Source organism: Micropterus dolomieu, linkage group LG21 (assembly GCF_021292245.1).
Source record: "Micropterus dolomieu isolate WLL.071019.BEF.003 ecotype Adirondacks linkage group LG21, ASM2129224v1, whole genome shotgun sequence".
Classification (NCBI taxonomy): domain Eukaryota; kingdom Metazoa; phylum Chordata; class Actinopteri; order Centrarchiformes; family Centrarchidae; genus Micropterus; species Micropterus dolomieu.
In genome coordinates this window covers 23,483,145-23,502,821 of record NC_060170.1, presented here as the reverse complement: position 1 = coordinate 23,502,821, position 19,677 = coordinate 23,483,145, and the positions used below count along the sequence as shown (strand labels likewise).

The following is a 19,677-nucleotide window of genomic DNA, read 5'->3' as shown; positions in this document are numbered from 1 at the left end:
CAGCAGTTCCCTCTGCTGAAGGCCCAAAGTGTGGGAGTGGCAGGCCTTCACGCCCATCGAAGGCCTCATCATCCAGCAGAGCGTCCCGCTCCACATCCTCAATTTCTATAAAGACTTTTTCCATCCCGAGAAGGGGAGGGCCACGAACCGGCGTTGATGGCTCGCTGTCCAGCGCTGAGTCAGACAGCCGGCGGAAATAGTAGTTGTTGTAGGCGGGGTCAATCTCCAGTGAAACAGTCCTGCACGGAGAGGGACATGCAGCCCCCTTATCAGACAGTGCCTCCTCACAGCAGGGAGACATCCCCGGCTCCGGAGTCAGGTGGCCTCCCTCCTCCCCTCTGCAACATTGGGCTAACCCCTGCTGACCCTCTGCCATCTCACAGTCTGCGTCTGGATGCCACAGCTTGTTGTGACGCTGTTTACTGGAGACAAACAAATACAGAAGTCAAAAGAGAGGAAAGACAACACTGTACACACACACACACACACACAAAAGGGGCTCTACCTAGCATCCAAGATGCCCTCGTACTCGGCCAGCTGTCTCATGAAACCTGGGTTGGGTCGTGTGATGCTCCTCTTTTGCTTGACAAAGTTGTAAGCCTTCTCTAGCGACCAGCCGAACTCCTTCATGGCGTAAGCAATGACGGTGGAGGCAGACCGACTGACACCCATCTTGCAGTGAACTAGACACTTGGAGTGGTTCTTTCTATGGGGAAGGATTTAAAACGCAATCATCAAAACATACATACATATAAATAGCTTTTTCTAGAAATTCCAACTGCATCTCATGGTCTTTCTCAGTGGGTGGTGCTTTACATTGGGATGAGGGGGCATGTGGTTGAAAGCCCTAGAAGAAGCGGACCTTTTAGACTTTCTAATTAAAACTACTACTCCCAAGGTCAAGAAAAACTGTTAAAATATGTTACGAGTCCACAAGACATTATTTTTAGATATATTATTCTTTTTTTTATGACATCAAGTCAATCAAATAAAGTTACAACATATTGCAAATAAAACACATTAAATTAAAGACATAGTGAAATGCGGGCCACTTTATCAAATAATCATCATTCTCTTTATGATTAAGTGCAGAAAATTAACCTAATCCCCCAAATACTAAAAGTAAATAATAATAAGTAAATGTGTGTGTTTTTAATAGTGATGACGGGACGTCAACATGTTGTCTGTTCCACTCAGAACTCACTTTGCTTTAACAATGAAGTTGTATGTGTCATTCCAGTGAGCCAGCAGGTCAGTGGCGTCTTCATCATAGACGCGTATGTTGTGATAACTGAATGTGCCTGGAAAGAAGTTGTCTATCTCCCTTGTAACGTTGAGGATATAGCCCACTCTGGGGAGGAAAGATGATGTTAACTCATCAACAACATTCTTTCTTGCTCAAATCATAATGAAAACGTTTTTTGTGTGTGGCTATCTCTTAGCTCCATAATATAAAATAAATCACCCGCTCTCTTGCAGCTCCTCCAAATTAGATGCATTCCATTCGGATCCCTACAAATAAATGAGGGAAAATACTGTTTAGACTCAGTATGTGTTCACATCGTTGTAAGCTTGTTCTTTCTCCAAAAACATTCATTTCAAAACAGTCTTCCTTTGGGATGGAAAGGAAATGGAGTGTTTTTATCTCACAGGTAGTCACGGAAATCAACAGGATGTAACAGATTTGGTTTGGTGAATGTAAGAGGCGTTATCAGTTGTCCCACCAGGTAGACGTGGTCAAAGATGAGAGTGGCTTTGTCCATCTGGCCCAGGATCAGCAGCATCTCATTGTCAATGAACTCTTTGTACTCCTTCAGGTTACAGTTCATGTGTTGTTCCAACACTGTACGGATCTGACAAAAACAAATTAGACAGTATATGTTAATTTGAGTGCTAAGGGTGTTTTATCTTGTTGTCCTCTGTCACAATCACTGGGATAGGTTTACTTTAAATTATTTCCCCTAAAAACTGCACAAATGTTATGCAACTGTGAAAAGACAACATTTTGGGTGGGTAATATTTAAAATAATATAAATCAGATACCTGTAATTAGAAACTATTATAAAATCTTATCCACGAAACATCTGCAGATGAACTTAAAGGGGTATTTTGCAATTCTTATCAAATACACTTTTTGTTAAATTTGGCGAATATTTCCTCATGGGGTAGGTAGCAGCAGGTGGCGATGGCGTGCTCGAAGCAGTGGGAGAGAGAATGTAAACAATGTAAACATGCTGGACTCATTACGGGACTTTATGAATATGACTGAGAAACAGCCACAGAGGGAAAGGTTTGAGGAATTGTGAGACAAACTATATGACCAGGCAAGGGGAAGACCTGTGTTAACATCTGTGAGGGGTTTCAATTCTGGATAAATCTACGAGATTTGAAAGGAATGAAAACCGATGCCGAGGTTGCTCTGTTTCAGCTGGACAGGTGAGTCGGCTAACGTTAGCTTTGCTGTTCCACATAGACGACAGGTTCAGTATCACAGTCTTGTCTGTCTGTTATCATGTTTGTGATGAACCCAGGTGGCTAGCTTTGTAAGCTTAGCTCAGTGTGTGTGTGGTAGAGGAGAAATAAATGGAGCACGCGTGTGTGAATGGAGCCCCAGTGAATAGAGAGAAACGGGTCAGCACCTTGTTCAGTAGTAAATGTACAGTAGAAGTTACAGAGGCCAGTGAATAAAGACTGCAGCTTCTCAGGACTAAAGAGGAGCTCCAGTGTGTTGCTGCCAACTGTTGAATAAAGAGTGAAGGAGGTTAGCCCCAAAGTTAGCACCGACTTCGCTCCTGTGCTCCCCAACTCTTATCAGTCACTGTATTTTTGTACAAACTATTTCAAATAGCTCGCTAGTTTTTTACTCTGTTGTGTTTTGGATGCTGTGTTTGGGAGCTTACACATATTGTTTGTTTGATGATGTTTGTTCACTAACTGTAACTATTGAAGTTTGTCTCGATAATCCTACCGATAAATAAACTAGACTCCGTGTCTTAGATTTAGGTTTTGAAAAGTATTTTGCTTCAGTACATATTTAAATATTGTCAGGCTTGTTGTCACACCTTCTACAGTGCTGCTAAAACATGCCCTCTTATTGAGGCTAACGTGCTCTCGGACAGCAGACGCTGTGGATTCTGCTATATTTCAGCAGAGTAGGACTGGTGACCATGGCAATGCGCATTCATGAGTTTGTTTATCAACAAACTCTCTGCAGAATCGCATAGTCTCCCTTTAACTTTAAAATACAACTCAAGGTCAATAAGTAAGAGAACTGAGTTCTGTCTCCATCTTTAGGGAAGTAAATGTAAACGTAGCTACTGAACACAAAACCACAAGAAAGAAATGCAAAGCAGTGGATTATTTCAGCGTGTGTGCGCAACTATATTTTACCTGTTTGCAGGTGACGTTCTCGAGGTCCTGGCACGTCATGATGCTTCTCAGTTTGGCTTTAATAAGGCACTCGGTCCTCTCTCTCTCTGAAGGCCTACCAAAGATTAAGTCTCATTAAAATCTCAGCACTAGCAGTTGCTCCTGAAATGTCAAGCTATTTACAACAACAGGTATAGCAGTGATTAATTTCAGCCTTTACATAAGGAACCCGATCTAAGACCATTTTGTGTTTACTGACTTGTCGACAAACATGGTGGGGGAGTCTGGCCGCGTGGTCTCCAGATCCTTCATGGCGTTCCACTCGTTGATGCAGCTCTGGTCGGAAGCAATGCAGCTCTCATAGTAGCCCATCCATGTGAGAGCCATGCCTCCAGGGAAGTAGTTGTGCCTGCGTGACACCTCACATACTTTGTGCAGCACTTGCAGGGCTGACCTAGATTATGGTTGTTTGGAAAGTCATAGTTGTAGACAAATAAAGAAAGTCTGATTCGAGATTAGTAAAAATACTCATAATGGTACTGCAGTGCTAATAATCTCTGCACATGCGCCTTCATGTCAGCAGGTGGCAGAATGAATCAGCGCTGCCTCACTGCTGTAGAGTGGCACATGCGTTTCTAAGAGATTTTTAGTGGTGTGTCACGAAGCAAAAAGCCAAAATTTTGAGACAGCCACTGTGGCTCCAGAGGTTGTCTATTACTCACCACATAGCCTGCACTGACACGGGTTTGAAGACATGAGTCCGACCTGCCGTGTTCACAGTAAAGCCTCTGAGGAGCAAAAAAAACAGATGGTCATTCCCCGAGCACCCCGTAGATATGTGTGTATCATGTGTCAGGTGTAGATACATTGTTGGGTAAAAAGCAGGGAAATATCACTGGATTAAATGCTGCAGCTATGTTCTCAGTCTGTACAGCAGCCGTCACACTGACAGAGAGCACTCACCCGTCTCCATCCAGATGGATCTTTGTGTCACTCCACAGAGGTAGCACCATTCCGATCGAACAGCTTTTGCTGGCAGAGGAGAATGAAAATGAAATACCAGGAAGAAAATCTACTTTCCTTTGAAAATGTGCATGAGCAAAGTCAATAACTTGAATAAAATTTTCACATTAAAAACCTCTGTTTCTGCAATTGCTACAATTTGCTTTGTATCTGTATATATGACATTTGCTTTTGTGAGTAGCATAAAGGGAACTACAAACTTCAAATAAATTTACCTCAATCTCAATTTACAATCTAAACACATTTCAGATAAACAAGAAACAAGAAATAGTGTCTACTAGTAACAAAGTAAATGAAAACTCTGACAGATGGCTGTCTGCCTGGCACACGATGATCATAAAAGTCCTCACACAAAGAGGGCTTACTCTCACCAGTCTTTGCTGGTAAAGTCAATTCCCAGTAGGATGTTTTCCTCTGTGTCTTGTCGCCCACTGGTGTACACCACCACCATGTACCGCACACGATCTGACCACGCGCTCTCCAGCCGCACCGCCTGGATTAGATAAAGACAATTTACCTCAAATTTAAAGCCAGAACTTTTAATTAAGAGTAAGAATTGTTGTTCTTATAGTGGTGCCTGATGGCTGCCATGCACAATGTATTTAATTACAATGGCATTTAAGGAATAGCTTGTCTAAAGTTGAATTGCTTTTGGCATGAAAATGCTGTATGTTAAGTATTTTAAATACAAGATTGACGATATCAGTCAATCAGTATCACCCTTACTTGTGGGTTGACCCATACTTGATTCAAATAAATGTAGTGTGGCAGGTTTGTGCTTCATGGTTCGTGCCCCGTTTACATAAGCACAAAATTGTGATTGTGCACAAGCTAAAATGGTCAGTGCGCTGACATTCCTGCTAAAATCTGTGTCCAACAAAGTGTCGCAGCTGAATGTGTGGAGAAAACTGGAATAAAAATTTGATGTAATAGGGTAACCGAGTCCTAAGGATGTGTGAGAACATGGAGCTGGTAAACATAAAATGAAATAACTCAGCTTGACACTAACGCGTAGACACACACACACACACACCATGGAAACATTTGGTAATGCTCTCCTGAGTGTGTACAAAACCTGCTCTCATGAGCTAGTAATTACAGTGAACAAATAAGCATCTTAAGCACACAATAAAATGCCTTCTGGAGGGTTCACTCCATGCCAGGTCGTTAGTCACTGACCTGTGTGTGTGTGTGTGTGTGTGTGTGTGTGTGTGTTTTTGTTTGGATGTATGCATTTAGTTGTTGTCTCTCACCAGTTTGATTCTGTCCTCCGAGCGAAGAATGTTTATCATCACCTGCAAGTGTTGAGGTAGGTCACCTGTTGAAGATAATAAAGAAAAATTGATCCATGACGAGCAATGGCTGTTTGTTGGCTGACAGTAATTATAAATCTGTCTCGTCATACATACTGACACATTTTGCCTTGAAAGAGAAGACCCAAAGAGAGCAGGACGAAGCCTGTTTCACTTTGACAACACTGATTGCGGGAATAATGCATGCCGGGAACATATTGTGCTTATATAATTAGTCCTAAGACGGTAGGTGAAGTTACTCAGCTTTCTAGTGTTTACAACTAAAGCTTTCCTCCTGGAGACAATAACAGCAACTTTTTCATCAGCTGACGTGCGCTCACTTAAGACTAATTCATTGACAATACATTTTCTGTCCTAACATGAGCACATTTATCAGCCACAAAACTAAGTCAAGAGCTTGTCATTATTCATTTAACACCCCTCAGTGCTCCCTCAGGTAAGACATGTCAGCTGCATAATAAAACAGGGAGCGTGGATGGACCAACAGCAATGCAAAGTAGCAGCTGACAGAGAGCCAACTATGCTGAAATTTGTCACAACAGGTAGACAAATCATGTCATCCTGAGTGGTTTTAATTACAGCTACTGGCATGAAGCAGAAAGCGCCCAGCTCTCTGCCTGATCACAAACACTTTGAGTCTAAGGATTTACAGCTGCACATCTCCTCAGTAAAATCACACTGAAACTGACATAATGTTAGCTTCTCTACAATATACCGTTGATCACTTCGTCTTATATCTGGATCAATGTCTTGACATAATGCATCTGTTCTTTGAGATAAAGGTTTGGAAAGTTTATGTAAAACAAATGAAAACAAAATTCAGAGAGGGACTGATCCATAAAACCATCTGAAGTTTCACAGCCACCACCCGCTCCTTCTAAATTAACTTTTTAAAGTCAATTATGAAACAGACATATTGTGTTTTGACTAAACATTAAATGATGCTCTATATCGTTCATTGACACATGGACAACAATCTAAAATTGAATACAGTTTAAACTTTATTAAGAAGGAAACACTGCTGCCTGTGACGGAGTTTGTTGCTCCAAAATATGCACATTAATATGGCAACTTCCTTCAAAATGTAAAAATGTATGGCCTATTGATTGTTGACCTGGTTAATGCTTAACCTTATGTTCACAGTAGATGAACGTGACAATAAGACTGACCTTTGGCAAAAGATATCTTTTATTGGGGCACGTGCATGTAGAAAGTGTCAAACGGGAACAAAAAAAAAGGGGAGAAATTGTCTTTTAAGATTAAATAAAAAAGACATTCAATGATTCTGTATCAGAGTGGTGAAGGTGTTGCCACTCACAAAGCAACTGCTGCGGCACCGTCAAAAAGGACGACATGAACAGAGATGAAATCTACACGAATCATTCCCTGCTTACTGAGGCCCCTTGAAAAAAATACTTCATGTGTGTTTTTGACGGATTTGACGGATCCAAGTGGATCAAACTGTTTAAAAGTGTCAAGTGAGTTCATGGCTCTGTGGCAGCCAAATTGGCATCTGAAGATAACATAAATATCTCTACTGACAATTATGTATCATGTGTCCATGTTGATGCGAGAGGTTCAAACCAGTTCAACTGACAGTCGCCAACGACTGACACCACTGACTTTCAGCTTAACGATAATCTACAGTTTAGTCTGTATTAGCGGGCATTCACATGCACAAAGGTAGCCTCCTTGTTTATAACATAGAATGCCATAACTGTTTTAAATGCTTTTAATCTCTGTAGTATCATGTTTAATTCTGATCAGACCAAAAGATATTTGATTTCTGTGAGCGGCGGTGTTCCTGTTCAAGTCACTAATGGTAGCATACCAGTTCACAGAGCAGGAAAGCCTATTTCAAGCACTTTGCACACGTCACCTCACTATAACTAAGGCCACAGTTACTGGGAAATGATACAGCTATTTTCCCATACAAATGTTTTTTGAGAACAAAGCAGGCCCAGCAAATATGTGGGTTACCTGACAAAGTGGCTGGTAGAGTGGACAAAGCTGCCAACCACAGCCAAGACTTGCCAAATGGCTTGGCAGTATTTTGGTTGTTGGCTGGTGCTGATCTCCCATCATGCCAGTGGACAGTCAGGCCAGCCTTATGGCTTTGAAGCAATAACTGTGGCTTTCAATAGTGACATTTTTAAAAAAGCTTTTGATTAAAGACACTGGTCTGTTCACTGTCCAATCCAACCTGTCATGTGACCTCAGACTTCAATCAATAAACTGAACTAAACTCGTACATGTTAATTTTCTACATGTCACCAGGTTAAAGGTCGGCATATTTAGGAAAGCAAATGTTTAATCATCCTGGCCATTACAGTAGAACCATGAACTAGGAATATCATAGTATAAACATTGCAAGTAATTTGGCTACTGTTACTTTCTCTACAATAAACACAAAACTGTAAGGCCAACTAGTTATCAATGTGGTCCTGTTTCTGTGCAATTCATTCATCAAAAAAATGGTTCCACACAACTCAATTGACTTTAAAAATTACACCTGAATGTTATGTTAAGTCATGGAGGGTATATATGCTGACAATAGTCATTTACATTTACCTTATATTACTCAGTAAATTTAGCACAGTTAGAAAAACAGAGGACACACAAGGTAAAACAAACAATAAGGGCCTCCTTTAATCGTTAACAGAAGTTTTGCTACCGTGCGCTGGATTTAAGCACTAATCTGCCTAAGCTATAGGTCTGGAACATGCTTATCAACGAGACAGCCTCCATCCTCCTAACCTCACCTACAAACATCTGCTGCAGTGTTAGGGAGGGCAGCACATTAACTCATCGCACAAACGCACGGCACTGCCTGACCTGGACGAGAAGTCTGACGCAAGGGTTGATGAGATCAAGACTACAGTTTGAGTAACTGAGGTGGATAACACGATGTGCTTTTGTTGGGTGTCGTGCCTTGTGGTTCTCACCTGCATGTTTGTGGGGAGGATGTGCTTTCTGGCCCTGCTGGCTGCTTCCCTGCTGCAGGAAGAGAGCAGCGCCCTTCACCATGAAGAAGCTCTCACTCAGGCTGCAAAACAAAATGGGACAAGAGGATTGAAACATAGCTGAGAAGTGGGGTGCAAGACAAACGAAACATACAGTTTTAAAAAGGACAGTTGAGTAGACAGCCAACGAGATGAGCATAAATTACAGTTGCATGCCGCCACTGATTTGCCTCAACATCTGAGTGGAAAAGTCCAGCTGCCACGTTACAGAGGCAGACCTCAGGTTCGCAGCAGCCATGAATCAAGCTCTGACCGTGAACGCTTATCTGTCTTTTCTCAGCTGCATGGACTGCTCTCACATTTGACTTGTCAGGTCTCTGCTGGCTAATGCAACACAAACCTCAATAACTGACTTACAACTGCAGTTGTTCAAGATGCTTTTACAATGACCGAAAAGCAGCAATTACCAGTTCCTGCTGGAAAATCCTGCTTTTTTTAAAGGTTAGGCTTTGAGACTGTCAACAGATGACAGTCTCATTGATAACTCAATCATTCCATTTCACTGAAAAACAATGAGAGCACATTCATAAATCTACCTGGTAGCAGGGTGGAACACATGCACCATGTTATGTGGGTGCAGTCAAACAGGGACGGCAATAGGAAAGTACAGAACTGATGAGTGATAGGAATAAAACGAAACAGGTACAAACTTGTCACTAAATGTAGCTACATCAATGTATTAGTATTACTAGCTAATGCCAACTTAAAAGAGCAACACTGGTATCAGTCTAGTCTAATATTCTTTTTACTGATGATACCTGTACAGTGTTTCCCCTACATGCATTCATGACCGCAGCTACTAAAATTTCCCACCATCATGAAACTATGCCCTACAAATGTTTTCACTCGCACACTGTGCGAGCACGGCAACGCTCAATGCGTGGCTACCTCGTTCTATGCAGAACATCTACCTGACAGATGCTGTTATAAGAGCAGCGTAACTCCTGTAAGGAATCGGGAGGTGCGTAGCCAGTGTTTCATTGTCTGAGTGGCAGAAAGTGACGGTGACCGTGGTTACAGTGTGTCAGCTTCTCATGACCAAGAAAACTTTGTCTGTTGTTTTCTCACCTGCTGTGAAAAGTGAAGCCTGTTAGCGCCAGGAAACATCTCCCCTCCCCTTCAGACTGCGCAGCTAAGCAGGGAAGCTTCTACAGTAGCCTAGGCTGCGTCTTTTGGCTAACTAAACATTTGCTCAATTTATAGAAAGTAACTGTATTTTATTACTACCTACCTGTCCAATGTTGAGAACATCAGTTACAAACTGAGAGTAAACTGCCGTAGCCTACAGCTCTGTCCTGTACAGACACATTCAATTATTTTTCAGTTTTCAGGTGAGACTGAAAAACTGGTTGTTAGGAAAAGAAAGGACGGAGGTGACTGTAGAGGACCTGAGGTTAGTAATGCAAATTAGTGATGCAAACTAGTCCTTTTAAGCTGATGAGGAGATGTTTCTTTTTGTATTTTAATGTGCAAATAAAATGCACCTCAGTAGGGGGATTTCTTCTGTTGCCAATTTTTCTCTACGTATTAATGTCTACTGATAAATGTCAAAAACTTTAAAATGAAGACACAAAAGGCAAACATGAACAATCGTATCTATAATGATTCTGAGGTCATATTAACAGGGTTATAGGGGGTGATGCCCAAAACATGCTGTGCCATAAATGTAAAATCACTGTGGAGAGCATCATAACCAACCAAATTACTTTCCCCAAATCTAAAGGTTGTAGTTCCTCTAGTAGACTGATCTTTGGGTGTTGGTTATTTATTGTCTGCGGTAGCTTTTCCAACTATTTGTTCAGAGATATGCTGAAAGTAATGGCCCAATATGATGTGAAATTACATATTTGTCATTGGAAAACATAACATTTTCTTGGGGATAGGACACCCAAACGCCCCGACCATGACCATCATGACCAACACCAAAACATTCATCTAAAGCTCACATTAAACTATGGGAAAACACTGAATTTTAAGCTATACTAATGTGCATCACATGCTCATGGACACAAGAGCAATGTTGCTGAGACATGTTGTGTTGGGGTTTTATATTCAGAAAATAAATTTGCTGCACCTCCGCTGCTACTACTCCATACTAAGGGATACACTGCTGTAGATTAACATGTCAGAAAAAAGCCAAACCAATTTTGTCTCTGCAATTTGTACTACTGCAGTACTAAAAAGTAGTATCGCCCTATATACTATTAGCAAGTGGGAAAATGCTGATAATGGCTATCAGCTTAAAAAACATAACCTATAGTGGTGCACTTCCTCGAAAAATGATATGGATACATCCCCTACATCTCTAAAAACACACAACCCATTGACCAAATTTCTTTTGGTTTAATTAAACAGGTATTAATAAAAGTTAATAAAACTAAATCACATCAGCCAATACAACTTTCTGTATCACATTTTTGTATTCATCTCTGAGGCTGCTCCCTCTCTCAAATCAGACTTTCAAAACCCACATACAGAAGAGAAGGCCAGGGCCAAACAGATGATTTTGTGGGAACAATGGACTTCGTTTTGTGCACCTCACAGTAAATTCCCTCCGCCCCCAGAACCACAGAAAAAAAAAGTTCCATGGTGACAAAGCACCGGGGTGGACACTTCTCAACAAGAGCTTTTGTCTCACTTTGGAGGATTTTTGTTTGTCAGTGTGTTCTCTGTTTAAGATTTATGAGGTTGTCAGGAGGGTCTACTGTCAGGGAATGATGAATAACACGAGGCAAAAGGTGGCAAGAGCCGGCAGGACGTGCGCTACAGCCTCATTACTGCTCAGGACTGTGTACGAATCCCTGCTGCTCATTTTTCCTACTTCAACTAGTAACCTGGCTTTAAGTCCACAGGGCTTAGCCCGTGATACCTGTTAACTTTCCAGAAAAAATAAAGACATTTAAAGGTGAACTTTGGAGGAGGATGAATGAAACTTATGTGTAACCCAAGAGCTGTGCCACTGCTTTACAGGCTGTACTCAGACATCCTAATTAAACAGCCTCAGCACTACTGTCTCTTGCCCTGCAGCACCCTGCTATCAGCTTCTCCACAAACACTAGGGCTAAAAATACATCTGGTATCAAAGCAAACAGAGACTATGACAGAAAGGCTTGCCAGGTAGCCTCAATGATTCCACATGATTACAACCTACAGTACCTGCTGTATACCTCCTTTCCAGGCAGAGCAGTCATATAACTATCACTAATGCAGTGATTTGTGCACTTGTGAATCTCAGCAACCACTACATGATAACTTTTGACTGAGGTCCATTATCTCATATCAGCTGGACAGTGATTGATTCAGTGTGCTGGCCTGAAATGACGCCACAGTGTCTGCTGCAAAATGACTCAGTCAACATTCAAATTCTTACACCAAACAAATAAGTAAAAAGTCACAACAATATAACAGCAAATCATTTCTAATATATTTCAAACCTTAGCCCAGTGTTCGACCTCAGCTATCATCAGTGAAAGACCATGTCCCTACTAGTTCAAACCCCATTTTAGAATGTAACTCACATGCGATTTATCTCACTCTGGGTCAACACAGCGTTCTCCACAAAATACGGTAGCATCTTCATCACGGCCTCCTGAATGGGTTCCACAACCAGATGCATCCTGTAGACCGGAACAACACCCAGGCCTCTCCACTACGAGCTACCTCCTCTTCATCAGCCTCCGGAAACAGTAAAAAAGAGAGTCAGGTCTTTGCCCACGGCTTTTGAGTGACAGACTAACTGACAGTCTGTGCTCATCTGTACTGCTCAGTGAAGACGTGCTGCTGTATTCAGATGCCACTCCCTCTTGTTTCCTCCTCCTCCTCCTCCCTCATCTGAGCGTCTCTGTGTGTGAGTGCGAGTCAGACTCCGGCCTGGAGGGACGTGCTGCAGGCTCACAAACCTGTGTCCTCCATCCCTCAGTGTATTTCGTCTGTGTCTCACACTATTTCAGTATGCTTACAGTAGGTTACACGTTCGCGTTCGTAAGAAAGAGTCAATTTCACTCTTTCGTTTATGATAAGCACTTTCATAAAGAGACACAAAGTCTGCTTTTTGTTTGCTTTTCAACAAACACATGAGCAAAAGGTCAGAAGGTTACACAGGACAATGAATCCAGTAGAATTCACAAGATGGATTACCCCTTCCTTCAGCAGCAGCTCTTTGTGATTTTCCTAACCAATCACGTCTGACTCGGTACAAAGTGAACAACAGTATAACCAATGCAAAACATGTCCACTTCCAGGATCTTGTGTTGCTGTCCAACAAGAAACCACCTCTCCGAAAGCCACCAAAAGCGCTGATTTCTCTCTCTGTCTTCCGGGGAACAGCACTTTCTCAATTGGAGGAAGACAAAAAAAAGCAGCAATTTTGGCCAGAACTTCCTAGTGGGATGTCTCCATGTGGATGCCACCTTAAGGGTCAACAGAATCCAAGGTAGTGCCTCCAGGGAGATTAACACATGGGCCAAGCATTGGTGGAAAGGGCACTGAGAACTGGCAAGCTCCCAAAACTCTCAAATCTCATTATACCCAGGCTTATAAGGGAGGGATTATCTTGTCTCTCTCCTTCAAGTGGCCAGCACTGGCTGTCACTCACGCAGTTGTATCGCAAACAAACCACAATGTATTTCATTATTAGAGAGTATAACGATAGCTTAAGGAGGGAATCCTTTCTGTCTAATGCATCTGCAACAAAGGTGAATATTCTTTTTAGATGCAGCGAAGGAAAGGAAAATACAGAATTGAAATTAAATCTAATCATGCAATGGCAGTCCAAAAGAACTGTTGGAATAGAGTCTGGAGATTACTCTCTGTTGAACTCTCACTAAACATTCAAACCCCCACACATGCACGATGAAGGGGCACGACTCTGGTTTATCTGGGAGGATTTGCTGACAGACGTTAACAGCAGCTCAGCGACACAGATACAAAGACAGCCCTCCCGTTCTCCTGGACCACAAGGCAATGTCTGCAACATCTGGTCGCTAGCAGATTCTGAACTCTAAAAGCTGACGTAGGTTCAGTTATGTTCCAGGTGGAAAGTTGGACAGCTCAGTGTGTCAGGTGCATGTGGAAGTCCAGGGCAAACCTAACTAGATACAGGGACTTCCTCTGCATATGAGGTCAAGATTTAGAAGCAGCAGGCAGGAATGATGGCATGTCACAGAGTTAAGGTATAGTTTGTTGCTGCAGCAGTATGTCAGGCAGATGGACCTGATCGGTGCCAAACAAGACCAGATGTCCTCTAAGCTACTGCTCTGAATCACCAGGTGTACCGGTATGTGAGAGAGGTGCCCTGGATTACACAGAGGTGTTTTGCACACACCAGCACAATCATAAGAAAATAAGAATAAAAGCCTCCTCTTGGGGCTGCCAGTTGCATAACGCTGACATTTTCCTCACTTATACCACTGAAAGGAGGTAAAGAGAGAGAAGGAGGGGCAGGACACGGAGGAACAAACCTGCTATGGTGTTAGTGAAGACATAGAGGGCCTAAGCGGGAAACAATGACATCATACTGAGAAAAGATTAACCTACAGTCCAAACCTAGAGATGCTGCTTCTTCTGCAGTTTGTCTGCCTATGTTTCTCCTACCCACACATATTCTATATTTAACCCCTTGAGGGAGTATTTTGACCTCTTATGGCATTTAAATCACAGCCAGTCTGGACAAGTGTGCTATTTGAGTGAGAAAGCACTGTCGTGATTAGAAGTAGTAGTAGTATATTTTCCTGTGGGGCAAATAATGTGCCGATCCTGCGCCCTACCCTCCACGCTGAATTCCTCCTTCACACACACACACACTTTTGTCCCAGTGGTGCGTCTTGCCCAACTCTGCTGTGTACAAGGTGGTAAGATGAAATCATTCCTTGATTCAGTGCCACAGACACCTGCACAATGTTTACACTGGCCTCCACCAACCTCTTGGGCTTTTCTTCGTTATCAAGGTCAGTCAGGAACAGCGAGCGAAAAAATGCTCCCACTTGGCAGTCGTACAGCTGTCCATCAACAGATGTAGCTATCTATCTAGTGTGTAGATCATTACACCCTGATCTGAAGAGAAATACGTCAATATGCCAATAATATAAAACATGAAGTTGCTTGCAATTTCGTTGTGAAACGTGGCTTAACAGCATGTAAGCAATGTAAGCACTCTTGAGGCAAGACAGGACTCGCATCATGCATAGATCATTCCTACAAACATGCATTGCTTAAGGACATTGCATAGGGTGTTGCATAACTGAGAAGAAACTGAACTCTCAGGATAACACATTCTCCTTCAAACATTGCTCTAGTCACAGATTACTCAAAGTGAAGTTTTCAGCAATAAAGATGTGGAAAAACAAATTAATAACAAGACTGCACATTCACATTAGAACAGAGGGTTCTGTCAATATGAATGACACATAAAGACCTGCTTTGTCATCATATGTCATTGTCTTGTCTTGACAAGTCAATATTATAAGTGGGACCAAAAGACATGTGGGCTATTACAAAAGCTGTTGTATTGATCTGATCTGAACAGAAATTAAATCTCTCCAGTGAACCACTTCACTGCAGCTGGGTAACAATTAAAATGCTTGCTACTGAATTTATGCAGCACAGTTCAGCTCAATTTTAGGAATGCATGTTCCCAGAGTTTCAGTAGGTCTAAACATTATGTGTGGTTACTGCAAGATAACTTCTAGTCTACAGAAAACATTAAGCTTAACTTTTCAATATCTACCATCCTATTAAGTTCAAACTGCCCAAAACGTACATTTATATTGCTGTTTATATATGTAGATAATAAATGTACAGTCAGATTGACAGTTCTTTCTATTTAAACATGTTTAAACTGCCCCAGGGATTCTGCTACAGCATTTGACAGTAAACTGACTTCATTAAGTTTTAACCCAACTCTGTCACAATTTGTAAAGCACTAATCTCGTATCCAAAAAATAACAAAACCATACAAGGGCTGTGACTATTTCCATAATCAAACGTACAAAACACAACAACAATTGGAAAAAGAGGTTTCTTTAAATAATTTACTTTAAATGTATTCTTAGTCGTGTCACAATATCAGGAACAAAAAACAACAACAAAAAAACCCCAACCATTCAGCTTTGATTGTAACATCTAGGGCTGTCGTGCACTAACTGCAGAGTCACGGCAGGCCATGCTACATACTTTAGCACAGCTGGCAGAGGACTGCATATATGTTGAAAAAATATTGTAATAATTGTTTTGAATGCTCTACCTCAGATTTGTTAAGTGATCCACTGTTTGGCATCAAGTGTTTGTCACGTTCTGACAATAAAGAATAGTTTAAAATCACTACTAACCGTTTAGTTTCTTCAGCTTTCACTCAGAAGCAAAAATCAGCTTTTAAACTTGACATTTATCGTGATAATTATTGATATCGACTGATATTCATTTTTTTATTGTGACAATTTTGGCCACATTGCCCAGCCCTAGCTTTAAAGAGCAAATACTTGTTTAGTTTTACTCAGTAAATGTCTAAAACAAACCAAGATTAACATCAGCTTTCTGTCAGTACAGTACAGTTGATGCAATCAGTGGAAAAGCAACACAACAAAACCAGCCAAGTGACTCAACTGATTATGCACAGCTCAAGAAGTTCATCAATCTAAGTGCTGATAAACCTGCAGAGACACCTGTCAACACATTACTTGACAGACTACTAGAGAATAACATGGTTTTACAGTTGGCTATTAGGAACTGATGACTCTGCCAACAAGACAGACAGATGGGTGTTTCATGACACTGACGCTTAGTTGTCCGCATTTGTTGATGCCAGCTAGTCTGCCGCCACTCCAGATTTCACAAATGACTCAAAGACAGATGCAGCCAATCAGTCAACAACACCTGTGAGTAAAATTTGACCTGCATTGCTGTGTACCATGCAACAGAAAGGCTGAACTAAACTTAAGAGTACACTTACCTCTGATTAATTCGCCGTTCATCTTCACTCCCAAAATCCTGCAATACAGAGACAGGAAAAGATCAATACTACATCAAACCCATCTAGGCATTATTAACAAACATTAAAAGTCTGCCACTTAAACAGAAGCTCACCAGATAAGCCACAACGAAGGTGCTAAATATACGGTGTGTTCATATTCAAAAGATCATGTTGATATAAAACCTCCTGTGTTCATCTATTCCCCACCTTTAGAAAAGTGAACTGCTCTACGGGAAAATGGGCTTGCTAATGTTTCACCACAGAGGGGTAGTAGGCACAGAAGAGTATAATCTAACAGTACACTTCAGTCAGAGTCAATCTTGTCTTTTCGTGTGAGGCTGCTGTCAAATACGACGCTTAAAGCAAATACCTGGGCAGCCACCGCAAATGCAGGTGTGTGTTATATGCCTTTCATAACATCCACACCACCTGGAGGCGCTTGCAAGACGCAGGGGGAGCAGATATGACTTGAAAGTTCATCAACGTAAGAAGCAAGCACACAAAAACTAGTGTGCCTGCACAGATGAAAGCACGGTCCGCAACAAATTACACGACAAGCAATTACATGGCAAGGGTATAATGGGGGGTGATGAAAAATGCTGTGTAAACATTTTGACAAGTTCAGCTGACCAGCCAGCACACACTGCAGCAATCAGAGTCAACAGCATTGCTTCAGTTTGGCCACAGATCTGCCTTACTGCCTGAGGAAAACACATTGCATTAAATATAATTTAAGGCAAACTGCCAGCCTGTCAACGGAGAACGCAGGAGTTAAGGGGTTTGCTTCGTCTGGTGGTTTAGCACCAAAATACAGCAGATACAGATTTCAATCTTGCTTGATTTTGACAGACACCCTGATCCATGTCTGGTTAATCATGGTTAGGATTTTCTAAAACTCACCAAGTCCTCTTTGAACAATTTTGAAAAAATCTACATGTGTGATTAATTATAAAGTGGTGTTTTTTTTCTGCATGATAAATTAAAAAGGGTAAATAATACTTAAAACCACAAACTATTATGTGTTACAATGTATGAGTGACTTTGAACAAAAGCGGACTAAGTCATTCAGAAACAAAACCCCAGAGCTGTGACTTAAATAATACATACATGTTCGCACATAAAGTAAATGCTTGGGAAACAAATTAAAGGCAAGTAAATTGATGCTAGCTCTGCCTGTTGAAAGAAGTGACAGAAAAGTTTAAGGGCTCTGTAACATGTTTTTCCTCTGACAGAGAAATTATATAGCCACCACTGCACAGATGCAGCAAGTCAAGAATGAGAAATGCTACTGCGTACAGAAAAATTGAGAGTACCATTAAGAAAATCATTCAGCAAGGGGAGCTTGCAACACTGCACATCTAAGTTTCCATTATTGTATATTAGGTGAAATAATCTCACACATCTCATGCCAGCGCCTATTAAATCTGTTTACCTCTGCTCTCCCTTCCCCCCTTTCCCTACAGTAGTACTCCACCACCCCACCCACCCCTCATGAGTAGATGACATCATAGCTGCAGCAGCTTCCTGCCTGATTTAACTGTCACACCTCATCACACTGCTGGACAAGTGCAGGGACGAAACCCAGTCAAATTAACAGCACAGATTCCCTTAAGAGGAGCAAAGTGTTGGATGATGTTGCTGTAGATGGCAAGTCTGTTTACTCTGATGTGGTCATCCAGAGCAGAATAAAGTGATCTTTCTTGTTTATAGCTGGTAGTTAGCGCCCTCCTCTGGCAGTAAAGACGAGGAAAATGCACTTAAAAAGAGCAAGGGAAGTTATCTTTGAATGGTTTTAGTTCTGCAGCAAAGGTAATTACGTTTTTGTTGCTGTGAGTTCACAGAAAACAAGGAAGCTCAAACAGTGAAGCTCTACTGCAATTGAGAAGAATAAGCAAACCTTAAAGTTCAGTCATTTGTCCCCATATGGCTGTTTGCCAGTCTGGAAATCTTATAGTTTATTTTACTTACACAGGTACCTACAAGACAGCACAATGGAAATTGACATAGAAATATGCTGTGTAGTTTACTGACTGTCTCTAATTAGTTGTCTGCTAAAGAGAATAACGTTATAGTTCAATCAAGCCACCTGACAAAAACATAAAAATCTCAGATTTCATATTAATAAATAAATGAGAATTTAGCAGTGCTTTGATTGCAGCAGCGTCTTGAGTGCCGTATTATTGTTGTGCAGATGGTATGTCTCAAACATTTCCCTAATGTTAAATAAAAATAGGTTATTTTCAGTGTCAGCCAGCCACATTATAAACTGCTATCGTTAGCTGTGACAGCTTAAATCACTCATCAGGCACTTGTCAGCTGGCGATCTCATATCAACGCCACATTTAGCAGGTGTGGGAATTTTAATTACAATGAACTGTAATTGCATTTAAAAATGACAAATCTATCAGCCGCCTTGGCATGTGTGCTGGCCGGCACCGGCAATTTCTGGTTATCAGTCACGAAGACGTCTGCTAGCTACCGTTAGCTACCGTTAAAGACCTAGCTAGCATAACACGTTAACTAACGGTGCTAATTTAGCTTCAATCAGCGGGGCCTTCCTCCGGCAACATCTCCCACATCCTCAGCCTTTTCCACCAACACCCGCACAACAACGGAGCACCGTTTTCTGTTCACCCTGGAATCAAACTGACCTCCCCCGCGGTCGTGGTTGCTGTGCTGGCGGTGGATGCGGCGCTCGGGGTCGGGGACCGCTGCAAAGTAACCAACGCCATGGCTGGAAGCTGAAGATGCACCGGCCGGCCGCTGGGCCTGGTGAGCTGCTAGCTGCTGGGCTAACCACACATACAACTGATGGATGGACGGATGGATCTGGAGAGGGAGAGGAGCCTTACTACCCTGCATGCAGGGCTGTCTGTGCAGGAAGTGCTGCCTTCAAGGCCCGTCCATCCTGATGGAACTTTCCTTCTGTACTTATATAGTAATAAAATAATAACTACTCAACAACAACAATAATATTGGAATT

At 41.8% G+C, this 19,677-nt stretch overlaps 1 protein-coding gene across 1 annotated transcript in view; it reads right to left on the bottom strand.

The window, feature by feature from the left end:
- Positions 1-19,646, bottom strand: part of ssh1a (slingshot protein phosphatase 1a) — a 23,880-nt gene extending 4,234 nt beyond the window's left edge. Inside the window, exons 1-13 of the mRNA XM_046034184.1 lie at positions 19,346-19,646; positions 16,674-16,711; positions 8,651-8,751; positions 5,646-5,710; positions 4,764-4,885; positions 4,333-4,401; positions 4,092-4,157; positions 3,629-3,823; positions 3,391-3,484; positions 1,725-1,853; positions 1,466-1,512; positions 1,205-1,351; positions 506-706 (exon numbers count right to left, since the gene is read on the bottom strand). Of these exons, the coding sequence (XP_045890140.1) occupies positions 506-706; positions 1,205-1,351; positions 1,466-1,512; positions 1,725-1,853; positions 3,391-3,484; positions 3,629-3,823; positions 4,092-4,157; positions 4,333-4,401; positions 4,764-4,885; positions 5,646-5,710; positions 8,651-8,751; positions 16,674-16,711; positions 19,346-19,426 (1,355 nt within the window). The 5' untranslated portion in view covers positions 19,427-19,646. The remainder of the gene's footprint in view (positions 1-505; positions 707-1,204; positions 1,352-1,465; positions 1,513-1,724; positions 1,854-3,390; positions 3,485-3,628; positions 3,824-4,091; positions 4,158-4,332; positions 4,402-4,763; positions 4,886-5,645; positions 5,711-8,650; positions 8,752-16,673; positions 16,712-19,345) is intronic.
- Between the last annotated feature and the right edge of the window lie 31 nt (positions 19,647-19,677).